The sequence below is a fragment of the Nuphar pumila genome, chromosome 5, assembly GCF_984573655.1.
Source record: "Nuphar pumila chromosome 5, dmNupPumi1.hap1.1, whole genome shotgun sequence".
In the NCBI taxonomy this organism is placed as follows: Eukaryota; Viridiplantae; Streptophyta; class Magnoliopsida; order Nymphaeales; family Nymphaeaceae; genus Nuphar; species Nuphar pumila.
Window position 1 is genome coordinate 114884451 of NC_143253.1, and position 20103 is coordinate 114904553.

General features: G+C 40.1%; 1 protein-coding gene and 1 long non-coding RNA gene across 2 annotated transcripts in view; one reads left to right on the plus strand and one right to left on the minus strand.

The window, feature by feature from the left end:
- The window catches only part of LOC149838245 (transcriptional corepressor SEUSS-like), a 29763-nt gene extending 24974 nt beyond the window's left edge, over positions 1 to 4789 (plus strand). The window contains exon 10 of the mRNA XM_090006470.1: positions 3426 to 4789. Within this exon, the coding sequence (XP_089862596.1) occupies positions 3426 to 4354 (929 nt within the window). The 3' untranslated portion in view covers positions 4355 to 4789. The remainder of the gene's footprint in view (positions 1 to 3425) is intronic.
- Positions 4790 to 6207: 1418 nt separating this feature from the next.
- Positions 6208 to 7055, minus strand: LOC149838246 (uncharacterized). Its single transcript, XR_016432171.1, has 3 exons — positions 6972 to 7055; positions 6834 to 6884; positions 6208 to 6514 (listed from the first exon to the last, which is right to left on the minus strand). It is a non-coding gene; the product is annotated as an uncharacterized LOC149838246 (long non-coding RNA).
- Between the last annotated feature and the right edge of the window lie 13048 nt (positions 7056 to 20103).

Below are 20103 nucleotides of genomic sequence, written 5' to 3' on the forward strand. Positions count from 1 at the left end.
AGGCTTGAGAAGGAGATACAATCAGAAAATTTTGGATGAGGAAAAGGAAAAAATTGCTGGAAGGTTAGCATTTTTTTTACTATTAGGCATCAGAAATTCTAGGGGTACTTTCTTGCATGTTCTTCAAGGTTTCATGTGCCAATTGTCCAGCCAAAAAGCAAAAAAAGTTTTAGGCTGGCTCGGAAGCCATTTTTGAAAAGTTTGTTTTCGCAAGTAGATTTGCTAAAAGTTCATTTCTTAAAATGTCATTTGGAAGTTCAACAGAAAATAGATTTTTGGGTGACCAAAATCTGTTTATTTTATTTTTAGGGGAGAGAGGAAATCGTGCACTCAAGCTCTAACCCCCTTATTTGTGATCACCTCCATCCTCTCCTACGTCACGGTGCCCCCTCTCCCTTTCTTGTTCCTTTCCCACATCTGCCTCCTCCACCATGACCACCACCACCACTATTGCAAAACTGCTGCCACAATTGCTCCAACTTGGGCTTTGATCTTTTTTGGCTTGCTCAAAATGGAATAAATATGGTAGATGAAGCTGTAGGCTCATGATGCGCAATGGTGCTTCACCTACTACCTTTCATACATTGCCTGTGCCTCCCTGGTCGACCAGCTCGAGGGCTACTTGCTGAAAGCCCTTGATTGGTTTTTGCATAACCTGTTTTTCGAGATGGAGGGGAGATACCATTCATGATGAGGATGATGAAAAGGTTGGGACCATTGGGGATGACGGTGGTGGTTTTGTCACCTGTTTATGGCCATAAATTGCAAGTCCGAGCCATCCTGCTCTAGCAGATGACCTCCACCTTGGGAGCCCTCAGGGAGGCCAATGTAGGAGGATGGAAAATGGTGTTTGGGGCCACCAATACGGACTGATTGAAAGGTGAGATGATGTCTGGTTGCTGCTGCTAGATGGTGGTAGTCTCGATGGGTTGATTGAACAAGGTAATGGGTGATAAAAGAGGTGAGGTGAGAGGGGCCTGATAAAAAACCATTTTGAAAGGGACTCTTGGAAAAACTGCTTTGCGTGCTTTACTTCCATTGGGAGCCCTCAGGGAGACCAAGGGGTGGAGGATGGAAAATGGTGTTTGGGGCCACCAATGCAGACTGATTGAAAGGTGAGATGGTGTCTGGCTGCTGGTGGTAGTCTCGATGGGTTGGTAGAACAAGGTAATGGGTGATAAAAGAGAGTGAGGTAAGAGGGGCCTGTCAAAAATTAATTTTCAAAAAGGATTATTAAAAAAACAGCTCTGTGCTATTTTTCAAAATGTAGTTTTGGGGTTCTGAAACGGTGCTGTGAAAATATGATTTTTGCAATTGTTGTCAGCCTAACGGCCCCTAAGACTTTGTGGAAGGTCCTTCAAAATGTTCTTGCAGATCTATTTGGGTGGATGCTTTTCTAGTTCTGACATGGGCTTCTGGTAGGTTTTTTTTCTTCTTTTTGTTCTCAGAAACAAGAGAATATTGTTTGGGGAAAATAACTGGTTTAAGAATTAAAAGACCTTTATCTTCTTTTTTTCGGAGGTAAAAGTGATGGAAGAAAAAAGAACTTCGGAATAAGTTTAACATTGTTTGCATTAATGTAAAACTGTTGACTTCCATGACCATGTCTGGACATTAACACATTCAGCACATATCTATGCCCCCTCTCAAATTAAAAAGGAAATCATGATTGGATGCATCTTGACTTTTTAATTCAGATGATCTTACACTGGCATATCAAGTTTTTTGGGCTCTTGTCCACCCATGACCTTGGTGGCTGTGACTTGGATCTTTGCTGTCATGATTATCCTATTGAATTTTTGGTATTCAATCTGTAAGAGGAAAACATCGGAGCCTAAGTTTCACTTAAATGATGATGTATGTGATCTAATTCTAATTGGTTTGGACTTAAACATTTAGTGATCTATGTCACATGGGTGCGGGGGCGGGGGTGTGGCACTTTAAAAAAACTTAGGTGCGTGGGTGCGGCAAAAAAAAAAAAATATATATATATATATATATATATATATATATAAAGTCCAAAAGTTGGACATAAATGACCTTGGGTGCATTGACTGCAGCCAGGGTCAGGTTGACCGCATCGGGTGCGGGTGCGACCCGGGTGCAGCACCTAGTTGGCAAGTCCCTGTGACATAGGATGTACTCATCTAGCTTTGATCTATACATATCTTGGCCTGAGAGGTGATAAACTATGTCACATGGGTGCGGGTGCAGTACTTTCAAAAACCTTGGGTGCGGGGGTGCGGCAGGGGCAAAAATGTAAACACACACACACACATATATATATATATAAGGGGGGGTCAGGGGGTTCTCCCCGGCGCGGGTCCTGCTGCACGGTCAACGTGCGGGGGTCCAGGGGGCGGCCGCCCCTGGCGGGGGGGGGGGGGGGGTATAGGGGAGCAGCCCCCCCCCCCCCCCCCAAGATTTTTTTTAAATTCTGCAGCCCATAGGGCAATTTTAAAAAAAAAATCCAAAAAATGGACCGAAATGACCTTGGGTGCGGTCAAACGCACCCAGGGTTGGGTTGACCGCACCCGCGTCGATGCGGGTGCGGCACCCTGCTGGCCGAATCCCTGTTACATAGGTGATAAACAGGTGCTTGTCAGAGGTTCTTTTGCAGTTTCACTTGGAAGGAGGTTCAGTTATTCTCCATTAGCGCATAACATAATTTGGTAAAGGATCTAGTGTACGGGAATTTTGAAGCTTTATCCAGGCCCCATGATATTGTGGCTTTTCCTGATACGGAGCATTCTCATTTTTAGGATTATTGGTTGGTTTAGTAATTATTTTTGTGCTACCTTCCACGTTAAGTAGTTCTGAACATCATTGCAAAATTGAGTCCCAAAGCAGAGGTGGACATATTTAGTTGGTGCTTGAACAACTTACAATTCTCTATCCAGAATTATGGTGAGAGAAAGCTACCATGATGATTTAGGTGACTGACTGAAACAGTGCGTGTAAATGGTGAAACATATCAAAGCTGGACAGTTATTTGTTTGAACCTGTTGGAATTCTGTGCAGTGGTTAGTTGGTTGATTTCACAGCTTTGTTCTGGTCATAAAGAGCTGTCAGATCCCTTGTCCAACACACGTGTTTTGTATTGTTGTAGTAGGGGTCTCATCTAAAAATGTAATGGTTCGGTTTGGAGATTCTTGTTTTTTCCTATTGTTTCATTTGTTTCAAATTTCAATCTAAATCCACCCCAATGCTAATCATTAATACATTAATGTTCATTGGACAGTTGTAAATGTATTTATCCTTGAAAACGCCCATTAGTTTAGTTAAGCTTGCCTTTAGTGAGGCATGTAAGAGTGGTTAATCCTGCAGTGATTTAGCTATAATTTGTTAGTAATGTTCTGTAGTTGGTGGCTTCGTGCAAGAGCATGTAGCACAAGCATTGATTCACATTTATTTTTGCTATGCAGCAAGCCTGATCAACTTTACCAGGACCACAGGATCAGGTGGAACGAGTCAGGGCCAACAGCCGCAACAACAGCAAGAAGAGCAAACAAGGTCCCAAATTTGTGAGGCTTCTACACAGGCTTCTTCTGTGCAGCGTCTAGCACAAGGTGATGGTGTAGTTGGTCTCACCAACTCACTGAATGCCTCTCCCACATCCACTGCTACCTCTGCAAGCACCATAGCTGGTCTTGTCCACCAGAACTCTGTGAACGCAAGACCTGACAATCCATTGAACAATGGTAGCAGTCCTACAATGGTAGCTGGCTCTTCAACCTCACTACAACAATCACATCCCAATCCATCTTCGCCCTTCCGGAATGCAGTTCCTGCTCCACCTAACCCCCTGCCACAGCCTTCCATTCCACTAACTGCATACTCAAGTTCCGCAAATTCACCTGCTAATATCCCTCCACCTCAGCCTTCACACTCGGGTGAAGTTGATCCAGACGATTCTCAAAGCTCTGTGCAGCAAATAATACAAGAAATAATGTCCTCCCAGCTGAGCACTGGGGGTAGCATGGTTAGTGTCGGTCCTATAGGGAATGAAATGAAAAGTTTGAATGCAACGAGTATGCAGACAGGAAACACTTCTCTGAAAGGAGTGAACTGTGTGGTTGGCAATGGAATTTCCAGTGCCATGGGCGTCAATGGTGTTGGCTTTGGTAGCATGGGAGGAATCAACCCAATATCAGCAGCCACGATGAGTGGTGTGCGGCCAACAATGTCCAGCAATTCACTGCCGACTTTGAATGGGAGAATAAGCATGCCATCAATGTCTCAACAGGACCCAATTCTGAACCATCAGCTGGATATGGGTAACAGAATGTTAGGGGGGCTTGGGTCGGTAAACAATTTCAATAATCTTCAATTTGACTGGAAGACATCTCCATAATAGTAACTGCCAGTCATATACATATGTCACATGTATCTGATTTAGATTGGGGAATGACTCTTGGCTGCAAGAAGAGTGGATCATCAGTACAACAGGGTCCTTGGGTCTTCCCTTCCATTGGTTTCTGTTTCTTGTAATTTTATAGTAGTTTTAGAAGGGAAATTGTTGTATCAAGCATCATTTTGAACCATTTCCTGTTTCTTCCTTCTCATTTGGATAACAATGTAATACGAGCTGTAGCAGTGTGAAAATACAACGCAGCAGCATAGTTTTTCCTCCATTCGCATGCAATCCTAAAGAGAGCAGCAATTAAATGAGTCATAATCTGACAGCTTGCTTGGTTTTTTTTTTCTCAATGTAATGCCATTGACAGTGTGGAGCTGGTTGCTTTTGAAAAGGAATGACAAATCTCACCCTCTTTTGAGGGCTTTGTAATCTCTCTCTCTCTCTCTCTCTCTCTCTCTCTATATATATATATATATATATATATATATATATATATATATATATATATATATGGGTGTTGATTATGTTTGAGAAGTCCACGAGATGCTAAATTGTGCGTTCCTTTTTCATCCATGGTCATTCTAAAAAAAAGGCTTGAATTGAGAAGTCATATTGATAATGGGATTCACAGAACACGAAAGAATGTGCAACAATAAAGGCTATTCAAATGAAATTGAATGTGCAACCCTAACTATTGCAAAAGACCACGAAAGAAAAACAAGTTTTTCTTTTTTTTTATTTCAATTTTGTGAATTTCCAGCAATCTGTTTAGCATGGCACTATCCTTAACGATAGGGCCCGGGGATTTGTTGGTACACCATTCTATGCTTTAGGTTCGCATACAACAAAGTATAATCCTCCTGTTTAGCTGCCACCATTTAGTTTGAAACGCTGATCAGACTGCTGTGATGTATCCATTGAACTTTAGGTTCTGTTTGAAAGAGGACAGTTGGAGTAGAAATTGGGAATTTTGAAATCCTTTGGACCTACTTTTGTGATGATTGTTGTTTGCAGAAAAGAGGTTGAAGCATTTGCAGGACTGAGAAGGCAGTCGAGGTGTTTGCTTTTTTTAATACACAAAAAAACGGAATGACAAATCCAACTTCTATAGGGTATTTGCTGATACCAGAAAATTGGGGGCTTTTCCAAGCCCATAAACTCCTATTGATATTCAGCTCCCAAACAGTATGTATGACTCATGGAGGTGACGACTGTAGTTGGCAGGTGATGCATGTGCTTGATCCAAATCTGAGATTATCCAAATTTAACACTTTGCGTTGTGCATTTGATGTTGGGTTCTGCGTGCCATATGATCACCACCTGTCACGGTTTCAATTAAATAGTTATTCAAGAGACGAGAACACGATTTTATTGATGGGTCAAAAGGAAAAAGAAGAGAAATTGCAATTGTCTCCTTGGCATAAAAAACTTTTCATCAACATTTGAAAATCATAGCTGGCTCTCAGACCATGATCCAATTGGTGTATTGCATCATTTCTTAGCCTTTTCTGTGTTAATTGTTACAAAAACAAAGGTGTCATTCATCTATCTTGAAGAGCACCAACGTCTTCCATCCCAATTTTTTCCTTTTTCGGGATTCATGCGTACAAAAATGGCACTGACAGGTTTATTGAATCCTAATTTACCTTTTTGAGGTTCATTGTTAAACAAGAATATCGTATACATCTCATACATTCAGAATTTGATTTCAACAAAAATCTAGAGAATAGACAGACAAACAGATTCGTTACAGCAGTGTCTGATACAACAATAATAACAGTAATTACAATCATTATAGTGATGGACAATTAATAGAGCTTTAAAACCGCTTGCTTTGCTTGCTCCTGGCAGAACGGGTTTCTCGAAAGCCCAAGAGACACAAGGAAAGCAATCCGTTTGTCCATTTATCAATATATGCATACATAATCAGACAGGGGAGAAAGGCACATAATTTGAGGTTGTAGCCCACCATACAACCAGGGGATAATGTGATTAAGAATGTCTTGTGCCCCCCACAATGCTGTCTTCAAGATTTGGCCTTTGAATTTGTACCGGTTTTTCTTTGGAAACACCCAGAGTCACTCCTACATAAACTAAAGTCTCAAGTTATCTTGCACAGTTTGCTAGTAGGTCCTCATCTATCTCGATCTTTCCCTGTTAAAAATAGATCGGTGAAAGGAGTAGATAAGTTCACATTGTGAATGGACATCTAGAAAAAGAGAAGAGCTGAAGATTTCTCAATTCCCAGTGAGAATTTATTCACTTATTCCTATTTATTGGTTTTCCAATGCCCAGTATTATATAAAGAAAACTCAACATGAAAGCATTCCTATTAAGCTTTAACAATCTGACTCTGCTCAGAGCAAGTTTTTCAGTGTCAATAATTTTGCAATAACGTACTTTTCATTATATAACCTACATGCTATCAACAAAGTTTCAAATAAATAGCCATGATTTCCAGTACGAAACAAACCTTCTCAAAAACACAAATAACAGTGCTTCCTCCAAAAGAGAAGTACGCAAACTGCCAAAAGAGTACAAAAGTCACGTGGCTGCCACCAACATAATATAAAAAGAAAAAGGAAAGCTGTAAGAACTAAGAACACAAAACCTCTTCGCCTTTCTTGATGTAATCCCTTCTTTGAGATTTTGTTACTACCAACCATTGTTGCTCCAATGGCAACAAATGCCACCTGCAACCATAAATAACATTTGAAAAGTACAGATTAATCAAAACATGTGTTTCAGGATACCCCTCTTTCACAGGAAAAAGTGCTAGAATAGAAGCATCCATCTCTGAAATCAGTGGTGGATATCACTCTTCTTTGTCCAGTGTCGATAATGATTAGCAGTAGAAACTTAGAATGATTTTCTTGTAACTAATCTAGTGTTCTATCAAAGCCTTCCTGAATGGTAGCTAGAAAGCTAATAAACAAGACGTGCAATCAAAAAAGGATTTCTTTCATAAGGGTTCTCCAAAAAAGTGAGTCAAACCATTAATAGAAGCAACAGAGGGGTAAACAAACAGGAAATTGACGGGGAAGAGCAACGGTCCCTAAAGATGTATGAGAAATTTTACCATGATGGGAACTCCTTGTTGGACATTATGGGTTAAGGGTCCAACCCACAATTAGACCCACTTTGACAGCCATTAGTGGGTCATATTAGTGGCCACATAATGGGGTTAGTGAGTGGGAGTTAGGTGAATGTGGAGAGACCACATTCACGTAACTGCCTTATTCTCCCATTATATAAAAGGGTTAGGAGGCTATGAAGATAATGAGTTATTCATATCAATTATCCTGACAAAACAATTCCACATTCTGATATCGTGGAAGGGTCTTGCTCACCGTCGACCTAAGGCATGAGCTCATTGTGGGTGTCGACCGGCTGAGGAGAACGCTGAATTCCCTACACGCAGTTGCGATCCATGGCGAATTCAGGTATGCTTCCTGCATTTTGTTTCACAGGATTTGCCAACATTGGGTTATGGGCCCACGACGCATTTTCGCTGTGCGTGGCCGTGTAGGGTCTTTTCAGCATTTTTGCGACTATTGTCATTGTCCGACGACTGTAACAGATTGAGCATGTCTAGCTCATCTGTATTCAGAAACACAGTCGTCGGACACCCCCCTTTTCGACAGACTGTCGTGTGTGCCAACAGCCTTCACTGGCGACAGTGCCTTTCCGTCGGTGACCGTCCGTCGCCGTGGGGCGATGACGGTTGCCGGAGTATGGAAATTGTCGTCGTGGGGCGACAACTCTCCCGACAGGAGGATGAGAGTTAAATCTGCGTCGTTGGGTAGCAGGAAAACTCTGTCAGTGTCGAGATCGTAGTGAGATGTAGCCGGGGGAAGGGGGTTTTTGCCAGACCGCTGGATTGCGGGCAGAGTGCGGCAAACCCCTTACCTCTTGTGCTGCTCGTTGGGAAAAAACGGGGTTAAAAACCCCCTTTTCATCAAAACCCGTCAGCCGTCGAGTTGGGGGTTTTGGTCGATAGGCTTTTGCCGGAGAGCTGCAGGTGGCAGCGGCGGCCTTGTCAGCACCACGGGCTGCCCAACGGCATCGCCGGTTTACTGGCTACTCCGACGATAACAACAACAAAAAATTGTATCCCTTACCTGTCGCCAGGGGGTGGGTTCGCCGGGTTGATCGTCGTGGGGCGATTTGCCAGCATGGGTAGTCGTCGGTCGCCGGCTGCCTTGCTGGCACCGCTGGGGTGTCACCGGGGGTATTGGTACTCCTTTGAAGCACAGGTTGTTGCCGCCATATGGGTCAGTCGGAGACGGGGGGGGGGGGCTGTCGTCGGATGGACGTCGCCGGAGGAGGTGATTGTCACTGGTTGGGCACCGGCGTCGGTCGTCGTACGACGACGTGGGTCACCGTGGGGCGACAAAGAGTTTTCTCAGAGGAGAAACCCTTTCGGTTTCTCTGAAAACCGCAAACAGAAAACCATCGGGTTTTCTATTTTTTGTTTTAACTGGGGTACCGAATCGGGTCCGGCGAGGTGACCTGGTGACAGACCTGATCCAAACCCATTTGGGTGGATAGGGTCTGCCATTTATTCTTGGATCTGACGCGGACCCATAATGGTTTCAGGTTTGGGTCTAATCCGGAAAAATCTGGGTCAGGTCCGATCCGGGTCTGTTTCAGATCGGGCCAGACCCTAGTCCAGTTCGGACTGGATCGGATCCAGTCTTATGTTTGATCCAGGTACTGTTTGGCCTGAACCGGATCAAGAACTTGATCCGACTCTTTCCGGAACCGGTTTGGAGTTGTTTTTAACCAGTTCCTTCCCGTTTTTCACCGATTCCGAGATGTTAAAGACCCTGTTCTCATGAATCTATGAAGGTATAGGGATTTTGGCTTTTGGTCATAGAGTTTTTATGAACTTTTGTTCATATTTAGTATCGGTTCATAAGGTTTAGAACCGGTTCGGACTCTTTGATGACCGGTTCAGGGCGGTTTCAGACCAGTTCATGGTGTTTTCAGACCGGTTCCTACTTGAGGACCTTAGGTTTTACCCATATGAGCATGCTTTTGTTATTTTTCATACTTTATAATGCATGACTTATACATGTTAATTCATGTATTTTGTGTTGGTTAAGTTGTGTATGATGGTTTTAAGCATGAATTGTAGCTAAATTCATGACAATTAGTTTATGTATATTAGTTGAAGCATGAACTTATATTATGTCATGAATATACATGCATTAAAATGTGTGCATGGGTATGCTCCATAATACGAATAGAATTTTCGGTAAAAGATCTTAATTGACCGATTCATGTAATTATCAAAGTGATCTGAGTCGTGTTAATTAAGGATTCTTTGGACCGTATTAAGCAGAGTTACCGGAAGCGCCTAGGCAAAAGGGGAAGCGCGCTTCCGAAGCGTGAGGGGAAGCGTCCCCCTTTTTTGGGAAGCACGCTTCCCTTTTATGGGAAGCGCGTTTCCTCCACGCTTCCCCCTCGCTTCCCCATTTTTTCATTTTTACGCTTCCCCCTCGCTTCCGGTTCGCTTCTTAGGTCGCTTCCGGTTCGCTTCCTAGGTCGTTTCCGAGACGGTTCGGAATTTTCTTCTAAGTGGTCCCACGCTTCCCCGCTTCCTAAATTTTTGAAAGTGTCTCGCTTCCCGCTCCCGCTTCCCGTATCGCTTCCCGCTCCCGCTTCCTCGACTGGTAACTCTGGTATTAAGATTCATTATTATGATTATATGTGAATTTATGAAACATCGATTCTACCCAAAGGTAGGTCGTTGTGTTCCAAATTTACACAGGGTGTGATAGTAGATGTGTATTTCAGCCCGTGAAGCATGTTTGTACCCAAAGGTACAGTGTTGAATTGCCTCTTGTTACATGATATGTTAGTTTCACCAACTGAAGTCAATTCCTTGAGAATTGAAGAGACGGAGCAACTATGAGTATTGTCGTTTTCACCAAAGTGGAACGATAATGGTTCAACTAAGCTTGTCTCAGAAAAGGTAAAAATAAAGGGTCTCAATTTTACCTTTTCATCACGAGTCTCGTCTGAGCAATAATAGTAATGTCTTTCTGTTTTTGTTCCATGTTTTATCAGGTTCTTTCCTTATCGATGGTTTTAGTAATATCCCTATTTTAGAGGAATCGATTTTTTCTGATTGGAAAGAAATCATATTATTCACTTCGAATTATATGGATTTAGATCTGGCCCTTAGAATTGACGAACCTCCCGCTCTTACGGAGCAGTGTACAACCGATCAGAAGGTTGCCTCTGAGAAGTGGGAGCGCTCGAACAGACTTAGCTTGTTGCTTTTGCAATCTTGGGTGGCTAAGAATATTCGAGGTGTCATTCCTCACTGTGAGACAGTGAAGAAATTTCTGGGAGCCATTGAGGCTCATTTCGTAACTTCTAATAAGGCAAGGGCCAATGCGCTCATGTCCAAATTAATGTCTATGAACACATTTTGGAAATGAGGAATATTGCGGCTCAACTGAATGACATGAAGTTTGCCATCTCTGACTCCTTCTTAGTCCATCTGATCTTAACCTCGTTACCTACTGAGTATGGACCCTTTAAAATCTCCAAAAACGCACATAATGATGAGTGATCTTTTAATGACCTCTTGGCCAAGTGTGTTCAAGAAGAGGAAAGATTGAAGGGTGAGAGGGTGCCAAGTGCACACATAGCCTCTCATAAGGATAAACAGAGGTCGAGGCCAAAGAAAAGCTCATTCAAAAAGAAGAATCAGAAGAGAGCCACTGGGGAGAGTTCAAACTCTCAGGTGAAAGATAAATCTTAGTTAGGAGACCCTTCTATAAAGTGTTTCTTCTGCAAAAAAAAGGGGCATAAGAAGGTGGATTGTTTGAAGTACAAGAAGTAGCTCAAAAATAAAGGCAATAAGTCATTTGTTTCTCATGAGTGCAATCTAATTCATGTTCCATTGCATAGTTGGTGGATTGATTCTGGTGTCACGGTGCACATTGTCAACTCTTTGCAGGCATTTTGAACAAAAGGGAACCAACAAAGCATGAAAGAAGCATCTTCTCAGGAAATAAGATGCGTTCGCATGTCAAGAGCGTTGGGACCTGCAGAATTATGTTGGAGTCGGGATTTATATTGGATTTGGTCGATACATTTTATATTTCATCTTATAGTCGGAACCTAATTTCAATTTCAAAACTTGATAGGTTTAGTTTTGCTTTTAAATTTGAAAAACCTGAACTTATTATTATGAAAAATTCAATGAATATAGGTTCTGCATATATGTGTGATGGTTTGTATCGATTAAGAACCAAATTCCAAATTCGAGAATCTCACTTCATTGAGAACACAATGATTGATAATAAACGTGGCCTAAAGGATGATCAATCCTATTTGCTTTGGCATCGGAGGTTAGGACATGTCTCAAAAGAGAGAGTCCAAAGACTCGTGAAAGCGGGAATCCTCGGATCCCTTGATTTTACGAATATAGAATCATGTGTTGACTGCATAAAGGCTAAGCAGTCTAACACGTATAAGAAAGATGCCAAACACAACAATGAAAAGTTAGAAATAGTGCATACAGATGTGTGCAGCCATTTTTCACCATGTTATATGAGTGAAAAATATTTTGTCACTTTTATAGACGATTACTCATGGTATATGTATCTCTACTTATTATCTGAAAAATCAGAGGTCTTTCAGGTTTTTAAGGACTTCAAGAAAGAAGTAGATAAACAAACCGGTGAAGTTATTAAGGTTGTCAGGTCTGATAGAGGTGGTGAATATTATGGTCATTTCACTGAGATGGGACAAAAGGAAGATCCATTAGCGCGGTTTTTAAAAGCGGAAGGCATTGTACCTCTGTATACCATGCCTGATAGTGCTTACCAGAATGGTGTAGCTGAAAGGAGAAACCGTACGCTTAAAGAAATGGTTTGAGTGATGTTGAATCACTCAAACCTTCCTTTGACCTTATGGGGTGAAGCTCTTAGGACAGTAGTGCATATTCTGAATAAGGTTCCTACGAAGGCTATTCAAAAGACTCCTTACGAGTTATGGACAGATATAAAACCTTCTTTGTCATATATGCGCATATGGAGATGTCCAACAAAAGCTAAATTGTATAACCCACATATAAAAGCTTTTGATCCTAGGACAACTAGTGGTTTCTTCATTGGTTATCCAGAAAGATCAAAAGGCTTTAGGTTTTATTGTTCATCTCATACCACAGATAGTGGAAACTGATAAAGCAAGATTTCTTGAAAATGGTTCTGTTGGGATAGATGCATCTCAAAATATTGATTTTGAGAAAATGCAGGATTCAGGTTTCACACATGCTAAGGATAAAGACTCGATTTTCTCTATCATTGTTCCTTCGAGTAATATAAGAGAAAGTCCAGTCAATGAATATCAATCCCAACTAGAACCGGTTGTTGATGAGGATATACAACAACAATATGATACAGATGCTCATTTTGAACCACCTATAACACCTGTATGGAGGTCCATCAGAATTAGAAAATCTGCTATCCATCCGGACTATGTGGTGTATTTACAAGAGTTAAATGATTTCATAGACATTGATGAAGATCCTTTCACATTCGCAGAAGCCATTGAAAGTGAAAGATCAATACATTGGATTAATGCCATGAAAGAAGAGCTTGACTCTATGGCAAAGAATCAAGTGTGGGATCTTGTACCTCGACCTGATGGAGTTAGACGTGTTGGTTGTAAATGGGTTTATAAAACCAAAACAGACTCTAAAGGTCATGTGGAGAGGTATAAGGCTAAGTTTGTTGCAAAAGGTTTCACACAGATAGAGGACATTGATTATAATGAGACTTTTTCTCTTATCTCAACTAAGGAATCATTGAGGATAATCATGACCCTCGTAGCTCATTTTGATTTAGAGTTGCATCAGATGGATGTGAAAACTGCCTTCCTGAATGGGGATCTGGATGAGGAGGTATACATGCAACAACCTCCTGGTTTCAGTATAGATGACTCGAATAACTTAGTTTGTAAATTAAATAAGTCAATTTATGGACTTAAACAGACCTCCCGCCAGTGGTACAAGAAGTTTAATCTGGTAATAATGAACTTTGGATTCACTGAAAACATTGTTGATCAGTATATTTACATTAAGACTAGTGGGAGTAAGTTCATAATTTTGGTTTTATATGTTGACGATATTCTTCTTGGAACTAATGATTCGAGTCTATTACATGAAACAAAAGATTTTCTTTCCTCTCATTTTGATATGAAAGACATGGGTGAGGCCACTTATGTCCTTGGAATCGAGATCCGTCGTAACAGAACTAAGGGTGTCCTTGGCCTCTCTCAGAAATCCTATATCCTTAAGGTTCTTAAAAGATATGGGATGAAGAATTTTTCTCCTTGTTCGGCACCTATAGTGAAAGAGGATAAATTGAGCTTAAAGGACTGTCCTCAAGATGATATTGTGAAGGCTCAGATAGATGTCCCATATGCTTCGACAATTGAGAGTTTGCAGTACGCGCAGACCTGCACTCGACCTGCTATAGCATTTGTTGTGAGAATGCTTGGTAGATATCATTCAAATCCAGGCATTGCGCACTGGAAAGCAGCGAAGAAGGTTATGCGTATTTACAAGGAACGGAAGACTATATGTTGACCTACAGGAAAACTGACCACCTAGAGGTCGTTGGATACTCTGATGCGGACTTAAGAGGGTGTATTGACAGTAGAAAATCCACTACTGGATACATTTTCCTTCTAGTGGGTGGTGTTGTCTCATGGAGAAGTGGAAAACAGTCTACCACTGTTGCTTATACCATGGAGGCAGAATTTATTGCTCTATACGAGACTTCGTCAGAGGCTATTTGGATAAGAAACTTCATTATGAGTCTTAATATAGTGGACTCTATTGAGGGACCACTAAAGATCTTTTAGTATAGTGGACTCTATTGAGGGACCACTAAAGATCTTTTGTGATAATGAAACAGTCGTGTCCTTTTCAAATAACAACAAGAGCTCAACATCGTGTCGACACATGGAGTTAAAATATTTTATTGTTAAATAAAAGACTGAGAATCATCCGGTATGTATTGATACAATTGGGACGAAGAAAATGACTGCATATCCCCTTACCAAAGGGCTAGCACCAGGATTGTATTACCAACATGTAAAGGGGATGGGTTTTTTTTATTCCTTCTGATGTATGACAATACATTATGTGATCACATTTGTGTTTATGTTTTTTATTCTCTAAGGTTTTGTGTTATTATTGATTTTGCATAAAGAATCTCTCATATGGGTTAGAGAGAATAATAGAATAACAATATTAAAGAACCAATAGAATAGGTGAGAGACCAACCTATTCATAAAGGTAATTTTCTACATGCCTAAGCACTGAAGGTGAATTGTAGTGTAGTACATGGGAATATGACATTTCATAAAAGAGTGTTCATATCCATGACTCATATGATTCATCCTTGTGATAAATGTGAACCCACAGGAAGAATTAAATCGAGATAACGGTATACACCTCGATTTAGTACACTTTTGGTGTCAATGGGTCAAGTGGGAGAATGTTGGACATCATGGGTTAAGGGTCTAACCCACAGTATGACCCGGTTTGACAGTCATTAGTGGGTCACATTAGTGGCCACATAATGGGGTTAGTGGGTGGGAGTTACATGAATGTGGAGAGACCACATTCACGTAACTGCCTTATTCTCTAATTTATCTCATTATATAAAGGGGTTAGGAGGCTATGAAGATAATGAGTTATTCATAGCAATTATCCTGTCAAAACAATTCTACATTCTGATATCGTTGAAGGGTCCTGCTCATCGTCGACCTAAAGCCTGGGCTCATTGTGGGCGTCGACCGGCTGAGGAGAACACCAAATTCCCTACACGCAGTTGCGATCCATGGCGAATTCAGGTACGCTTCTTGCGTTTTGTTTCACAGGATTTGCCAACACTCCTATAATGAGGATTTGAAATTTAAGCAACTGAAATAACCTGTCTTAAAAAAAATTCCTTAGTTTTCTGAAAATGTTTTATATCTGCATTGATAATGATCTACAAAACCAAAGAGCCAAAGCACAGAAGTGGCTAAAGACGTCTAAGGAAATGAAAACTGAGAAACAATACCCTTTTCACAAAAATGAGTCCAGACCACATGAGAACTTACAATTGCAAAGAGAAAGGCAGGACAAGCATAAATTAGGGATGAAAACTCTAAGTTGCTGAAGATGCATCAGAGCGCAGTCCATAGATGATTAGTGTCCTTTTCCAGAGCTTTTGATCAATCTTCCAGGGAAGGTTGAAAAGTGATAACAAGATTGGCTAAAACCCTACAGGCTAATATCAACACCCATATAGCGGCAGTCAGCATAATTATCCAGTAACAGTTAAAATGGCATCATCACCAATATTTGCCTTGATCACATATTACGAATAAGCAGTAAAGAACTTGAAACAGGTTTTCATAGACTCAACAGCATAACTCACGATTAAATATATACAAGTATGTGAAACTTATAATTAGACCTATAAAATACAAAGAATGATAAATGTATACATATTCAATAAATAATCCTACCAATGCCGCATAAAATACAGAACATGTAACAAAAACATTCTAATATACGCAGATGGAAAAGACGACAATATTATGGCACCAAGAACAAGTAATGTTAAACTGAAAAATAAACCAACCTTTCCAAATTGAGATGTTGAAATTATGGAGACCACTCTCTTGTTCTCTGTAAAGACATCACAGTATTTGCTACTGACAGCTATAGGATTAACCTGTTAAAAACAATGGGACTGCCATAGTGAGTTTGGTCATGAATCTCAAAAGAAAACAAACAGACACATGCACACACACATAATATATGTAAGGTATATATATATATATATATACATAGTATATAGATATAAATATATATTATAGAAAATATATATACATAAGGGTCGCAGCTCAACCCATTTCGCTCTGAGCTTAGGCCTAATTTATAAGCCCTAACGCTACTGATTTTCAAACATGGTGAACGAGTGTTTCAAGCTTGAATCTTTGAAGGAGTTGTTTATGCTTTCAAACAAAAGAGGGAGTCAACAACTCCTCTCAAATCCATTTTCCTTGAATTTCAGTAGTTCTACTTCCTTGATTCCTTGTTCTAAAGTTTCCATGGACAATGGTCATTTCTTGGTCAGCTACCGGCCAGAAAAATGGTCGGGATGGTGCTGCCTGATAAGGGCAACACCATCCCTGCCATTTTCCGGTGGCAGAAAAATGGCCAGAAACAATTTTTTTGCTTTGGTTATATCTCCGACTACTCACTGCCTTGGAAAATGGCTGAGATGGTACCACCCTCCTCAGATGGCACCAGCCTGGCCATTTTCCAATCGGTAATGGCCGACCTAGTGTCTCTCTGGAAGGGCAGGACCAACCCAACCATTTTCCAGCTGGTGCTGAAAATGGCGAGCCTTTTTTTAAAAGTTTTGGTGTACCAAAAACCTGGAAAACTAGGTTTTTGGTAATCCAAACAACTTAACAAGCTGGCTTTTGGCAAAACTTGGTTCGCCAAAAACTTGAACCTGGTTTTGAGGCAAAACCAAGTTTTTGACAAATCTGGTTTTATTCCCTATCATGCAAACAGGGCTTAAGAGTTAAGAGTTAGTGTGTCGACTGTCATGCAGACTCAGGACATGTAGACTAAATCAAGTGTCCATGATAACATAGATGACATAAAATACAGGGTCTTTCGTATTTACAGTATACAAGCAGTGGCAGATTCAAGATTTTGCTTAAAGGCTGGTAAAAAAAAATTATAGTGCCTAGAGCACCAGCAGCCCGGCTTCTAGCCAACAAACATCAGAGATTCAGTGTTTTAGTTTTGAAAATTTCTGTTATAATTTTTCTATGGATGCATGCATTAAATTAAAAATAATAATAATAAAGAAAAACTTAAATCACTAATACACAAATATGACTATCAAATTTCAATTTTTTTCTCATTCAAAAACGCATGTATCAGGAAGAAAAAACCTATCGTTTGTTGATTCCCTTTTGGGGTTCTTAAAACCCCATTTTGTTTTTTTTAATTAGGGCTCTAGAAGCCTTAATCCTAATCTTGATTTAGTTACATTTTTTTACTCTAAACCTCTTTTTTCTATAGCCCAGATTGACAGACAAAGAGGGAAGATTGAGAGACAGAGATAGATAAAGAATGAAAGAAACTGGGTCAAGAAATAAACAAAGATTGCCCTTCAATCGACCCAACACTGGGTCAAAAAATCATGAAAGAAACTTTAAAATCATGTTCAAGAGAAAGAAAGAATCACACAGGCAAGAGAGAGAGAGAGAGAGCAGGTCATCAGGTTGCAAGCTGCAAGCCTGCGGCCTGCTGGCAAGAGAAAGAGAGAGAGAGAGAAATGGACTGCTCATCAGTCACTACAGTCGCCAGCGTGCATGAACAGTCACAGACGATGAACCAAGGTCGGCGAAATCCAGGTCGCCGACGCTAGAGGCGAGACTGGAGGGGCTGTCCGCAGTTATCGCAGAAGAAGTCCTGTCGAAAACACGAAATCGAAAGAGGGCTTAGTGTTTAAAAAATGAAAATCAAAACTGAAAAGTGAAAACACAAGTCAAAAGTGAAAGTGAAAAGAGACTATTTTTGTTTCATCGTGACTCGACTGAGTCACTTGTGATTTGTGACCACACGTCACCCGAGTTTTGAGCGTTGAGCGTGTTACTACTGTTTGAAAATTTTTAAAACTTTAGGAGGGGCCTCGCCCCTCCTCGCCCCCTGGATCCTCCCTTGTATACAAGTATCCTGGAATATCAACAAGCTCCTCAATATTTCCTGACACAGGAACGTGGAAGCGATGGTAATCCTGCAACCATTTGGAGCAAGACTAAAATGATTAACGATATAAATAAAAGCAGCTAGCTCAGAGTTGTTTACTATTGAGAATTTGTAGAAGATAGATATTAGATCATATACATATACACTTGATTGTACCTGGGGAGCCAATCTGAATATCACAAGAGACCATCAAAGATATCATGGCATACATCATTTCCCAGAAGGCCTTTGATGGAAAATTTGAGGCCCTGAAACAAAAATGATGACAATAAAAAACATAAAATTGTGAGATAGCTGTTTCTGGCAGCATCAACACAGATAGGTATAAATTGGTTCCTATATTTTATACATGATTTGAAGTTCATGAATTTGAATTAAGTCACTGTCTTCATTAAAAGAAACTACCAGTATCAGAAATCATAATTGATATAATAAGTTAATCCAATCATATGAGATGCAGTATATGGTCGATTTATTATATTTTTGCACTTATTTTATAAATTTTTATATGTTCAGCAGCAAACAGATAAGGTCATACTTGAATGTGTCTATACACACTACATGTACAGCAAGTTCTAATTTCATTATCACATGAATGACTCAATAGGTGTATTAAGTTAGCTTTGTAGCTGCCGTTTCACTAACTTCCATAGCATTTAAAGCCCTATTATACTTACAAGACAGATAAGAAATTATTCTTGTTCCATTCTTTAACATCTTCATATGTGCTTTTCGTTTGATTTAAACGGAATATTTTCTTTGCCTTCTAACGACATTCTTCTCCTTCCTCTTAATGTTTCCTTGATTTTTCCTATGTTCACTTTTCTTAGTTAAAATCACAAAGTTGGCTCAAGCTCTGCACGTAATATATATATATATATATATATATATATACATGCAGAGAGAGAGGTGCAAACCAACAATCAAATGAACCAAAAACAGTGGTTAGATTGTGCAGTATCAACTTTTACTGGCGGTTTCAAATTGCCCTTAAAGTGTATCTTTAGCATGGTCAGAAACTGACTGCCGCAAAAGAAGAATTTTTTGGCGTTTTTTGTGCGATCCAATGTTATCATGGTTCCTTTAGTTTAGAACATATCTTGAATAAAAAACTTTAAATATTCAAATATATTTAAATAAGAGTAAAAATGAACATTCCAGATTGCACCAAAATGTTACTCGAAAAAGGAAGGCTTTCTATATTGTCATTTGAGGAAAATTTTACAGAAAGTTGGATCCTTAATATTTAGGACAGTAATCATTCTATAGAACATGATGAAAATGAGCACAAGAATGATTAGAAACCACCAAGACTATAAGATGTGTACATGCTACGCTATCATCATCTTCATAAGCGACTGGACAAGAAGCAGGCTTCAACTCGCGAATGAAGAATTCATTAAAGGTCTGCAAATGCACAGCACAAGAGAAAATTTTACTTTGGAGTGGAAGAATGTCCTCATCTACTACGAACATTTATGTATTTACTATCTAGCATAACACAAGAAAGGGTACAGGAACATCCAAACTTCAAATATGTGGTCTTCAGAACGCTTGCAGGTTAATATTCATAGCTATGTTTGCACCTTTGATGAAATTGTACCATTAATTAAAGATAAATAGATAATAGGAAATAAGTAATGTTTATGGTAGTAAGATTACATATATACTTGACTAACCAGGAAATAAATATATAAATAATATGCACAGACACACACACACATAATATGCACCGTATGCATGAATGTATGTGTATGTATAAGAAATCTAGTAGAAGCTCAATCTGTATCTGCAAACTTTTATCTATTCTAACTGTTATAAGAGGGACATTTTTGTCTACGGCTTGGTTGATCAGCCCTATTATGTTGATCGGCATGCATATACACTTATAAGGGTACTTTGGAGGGAATACCTTTCCCATGAT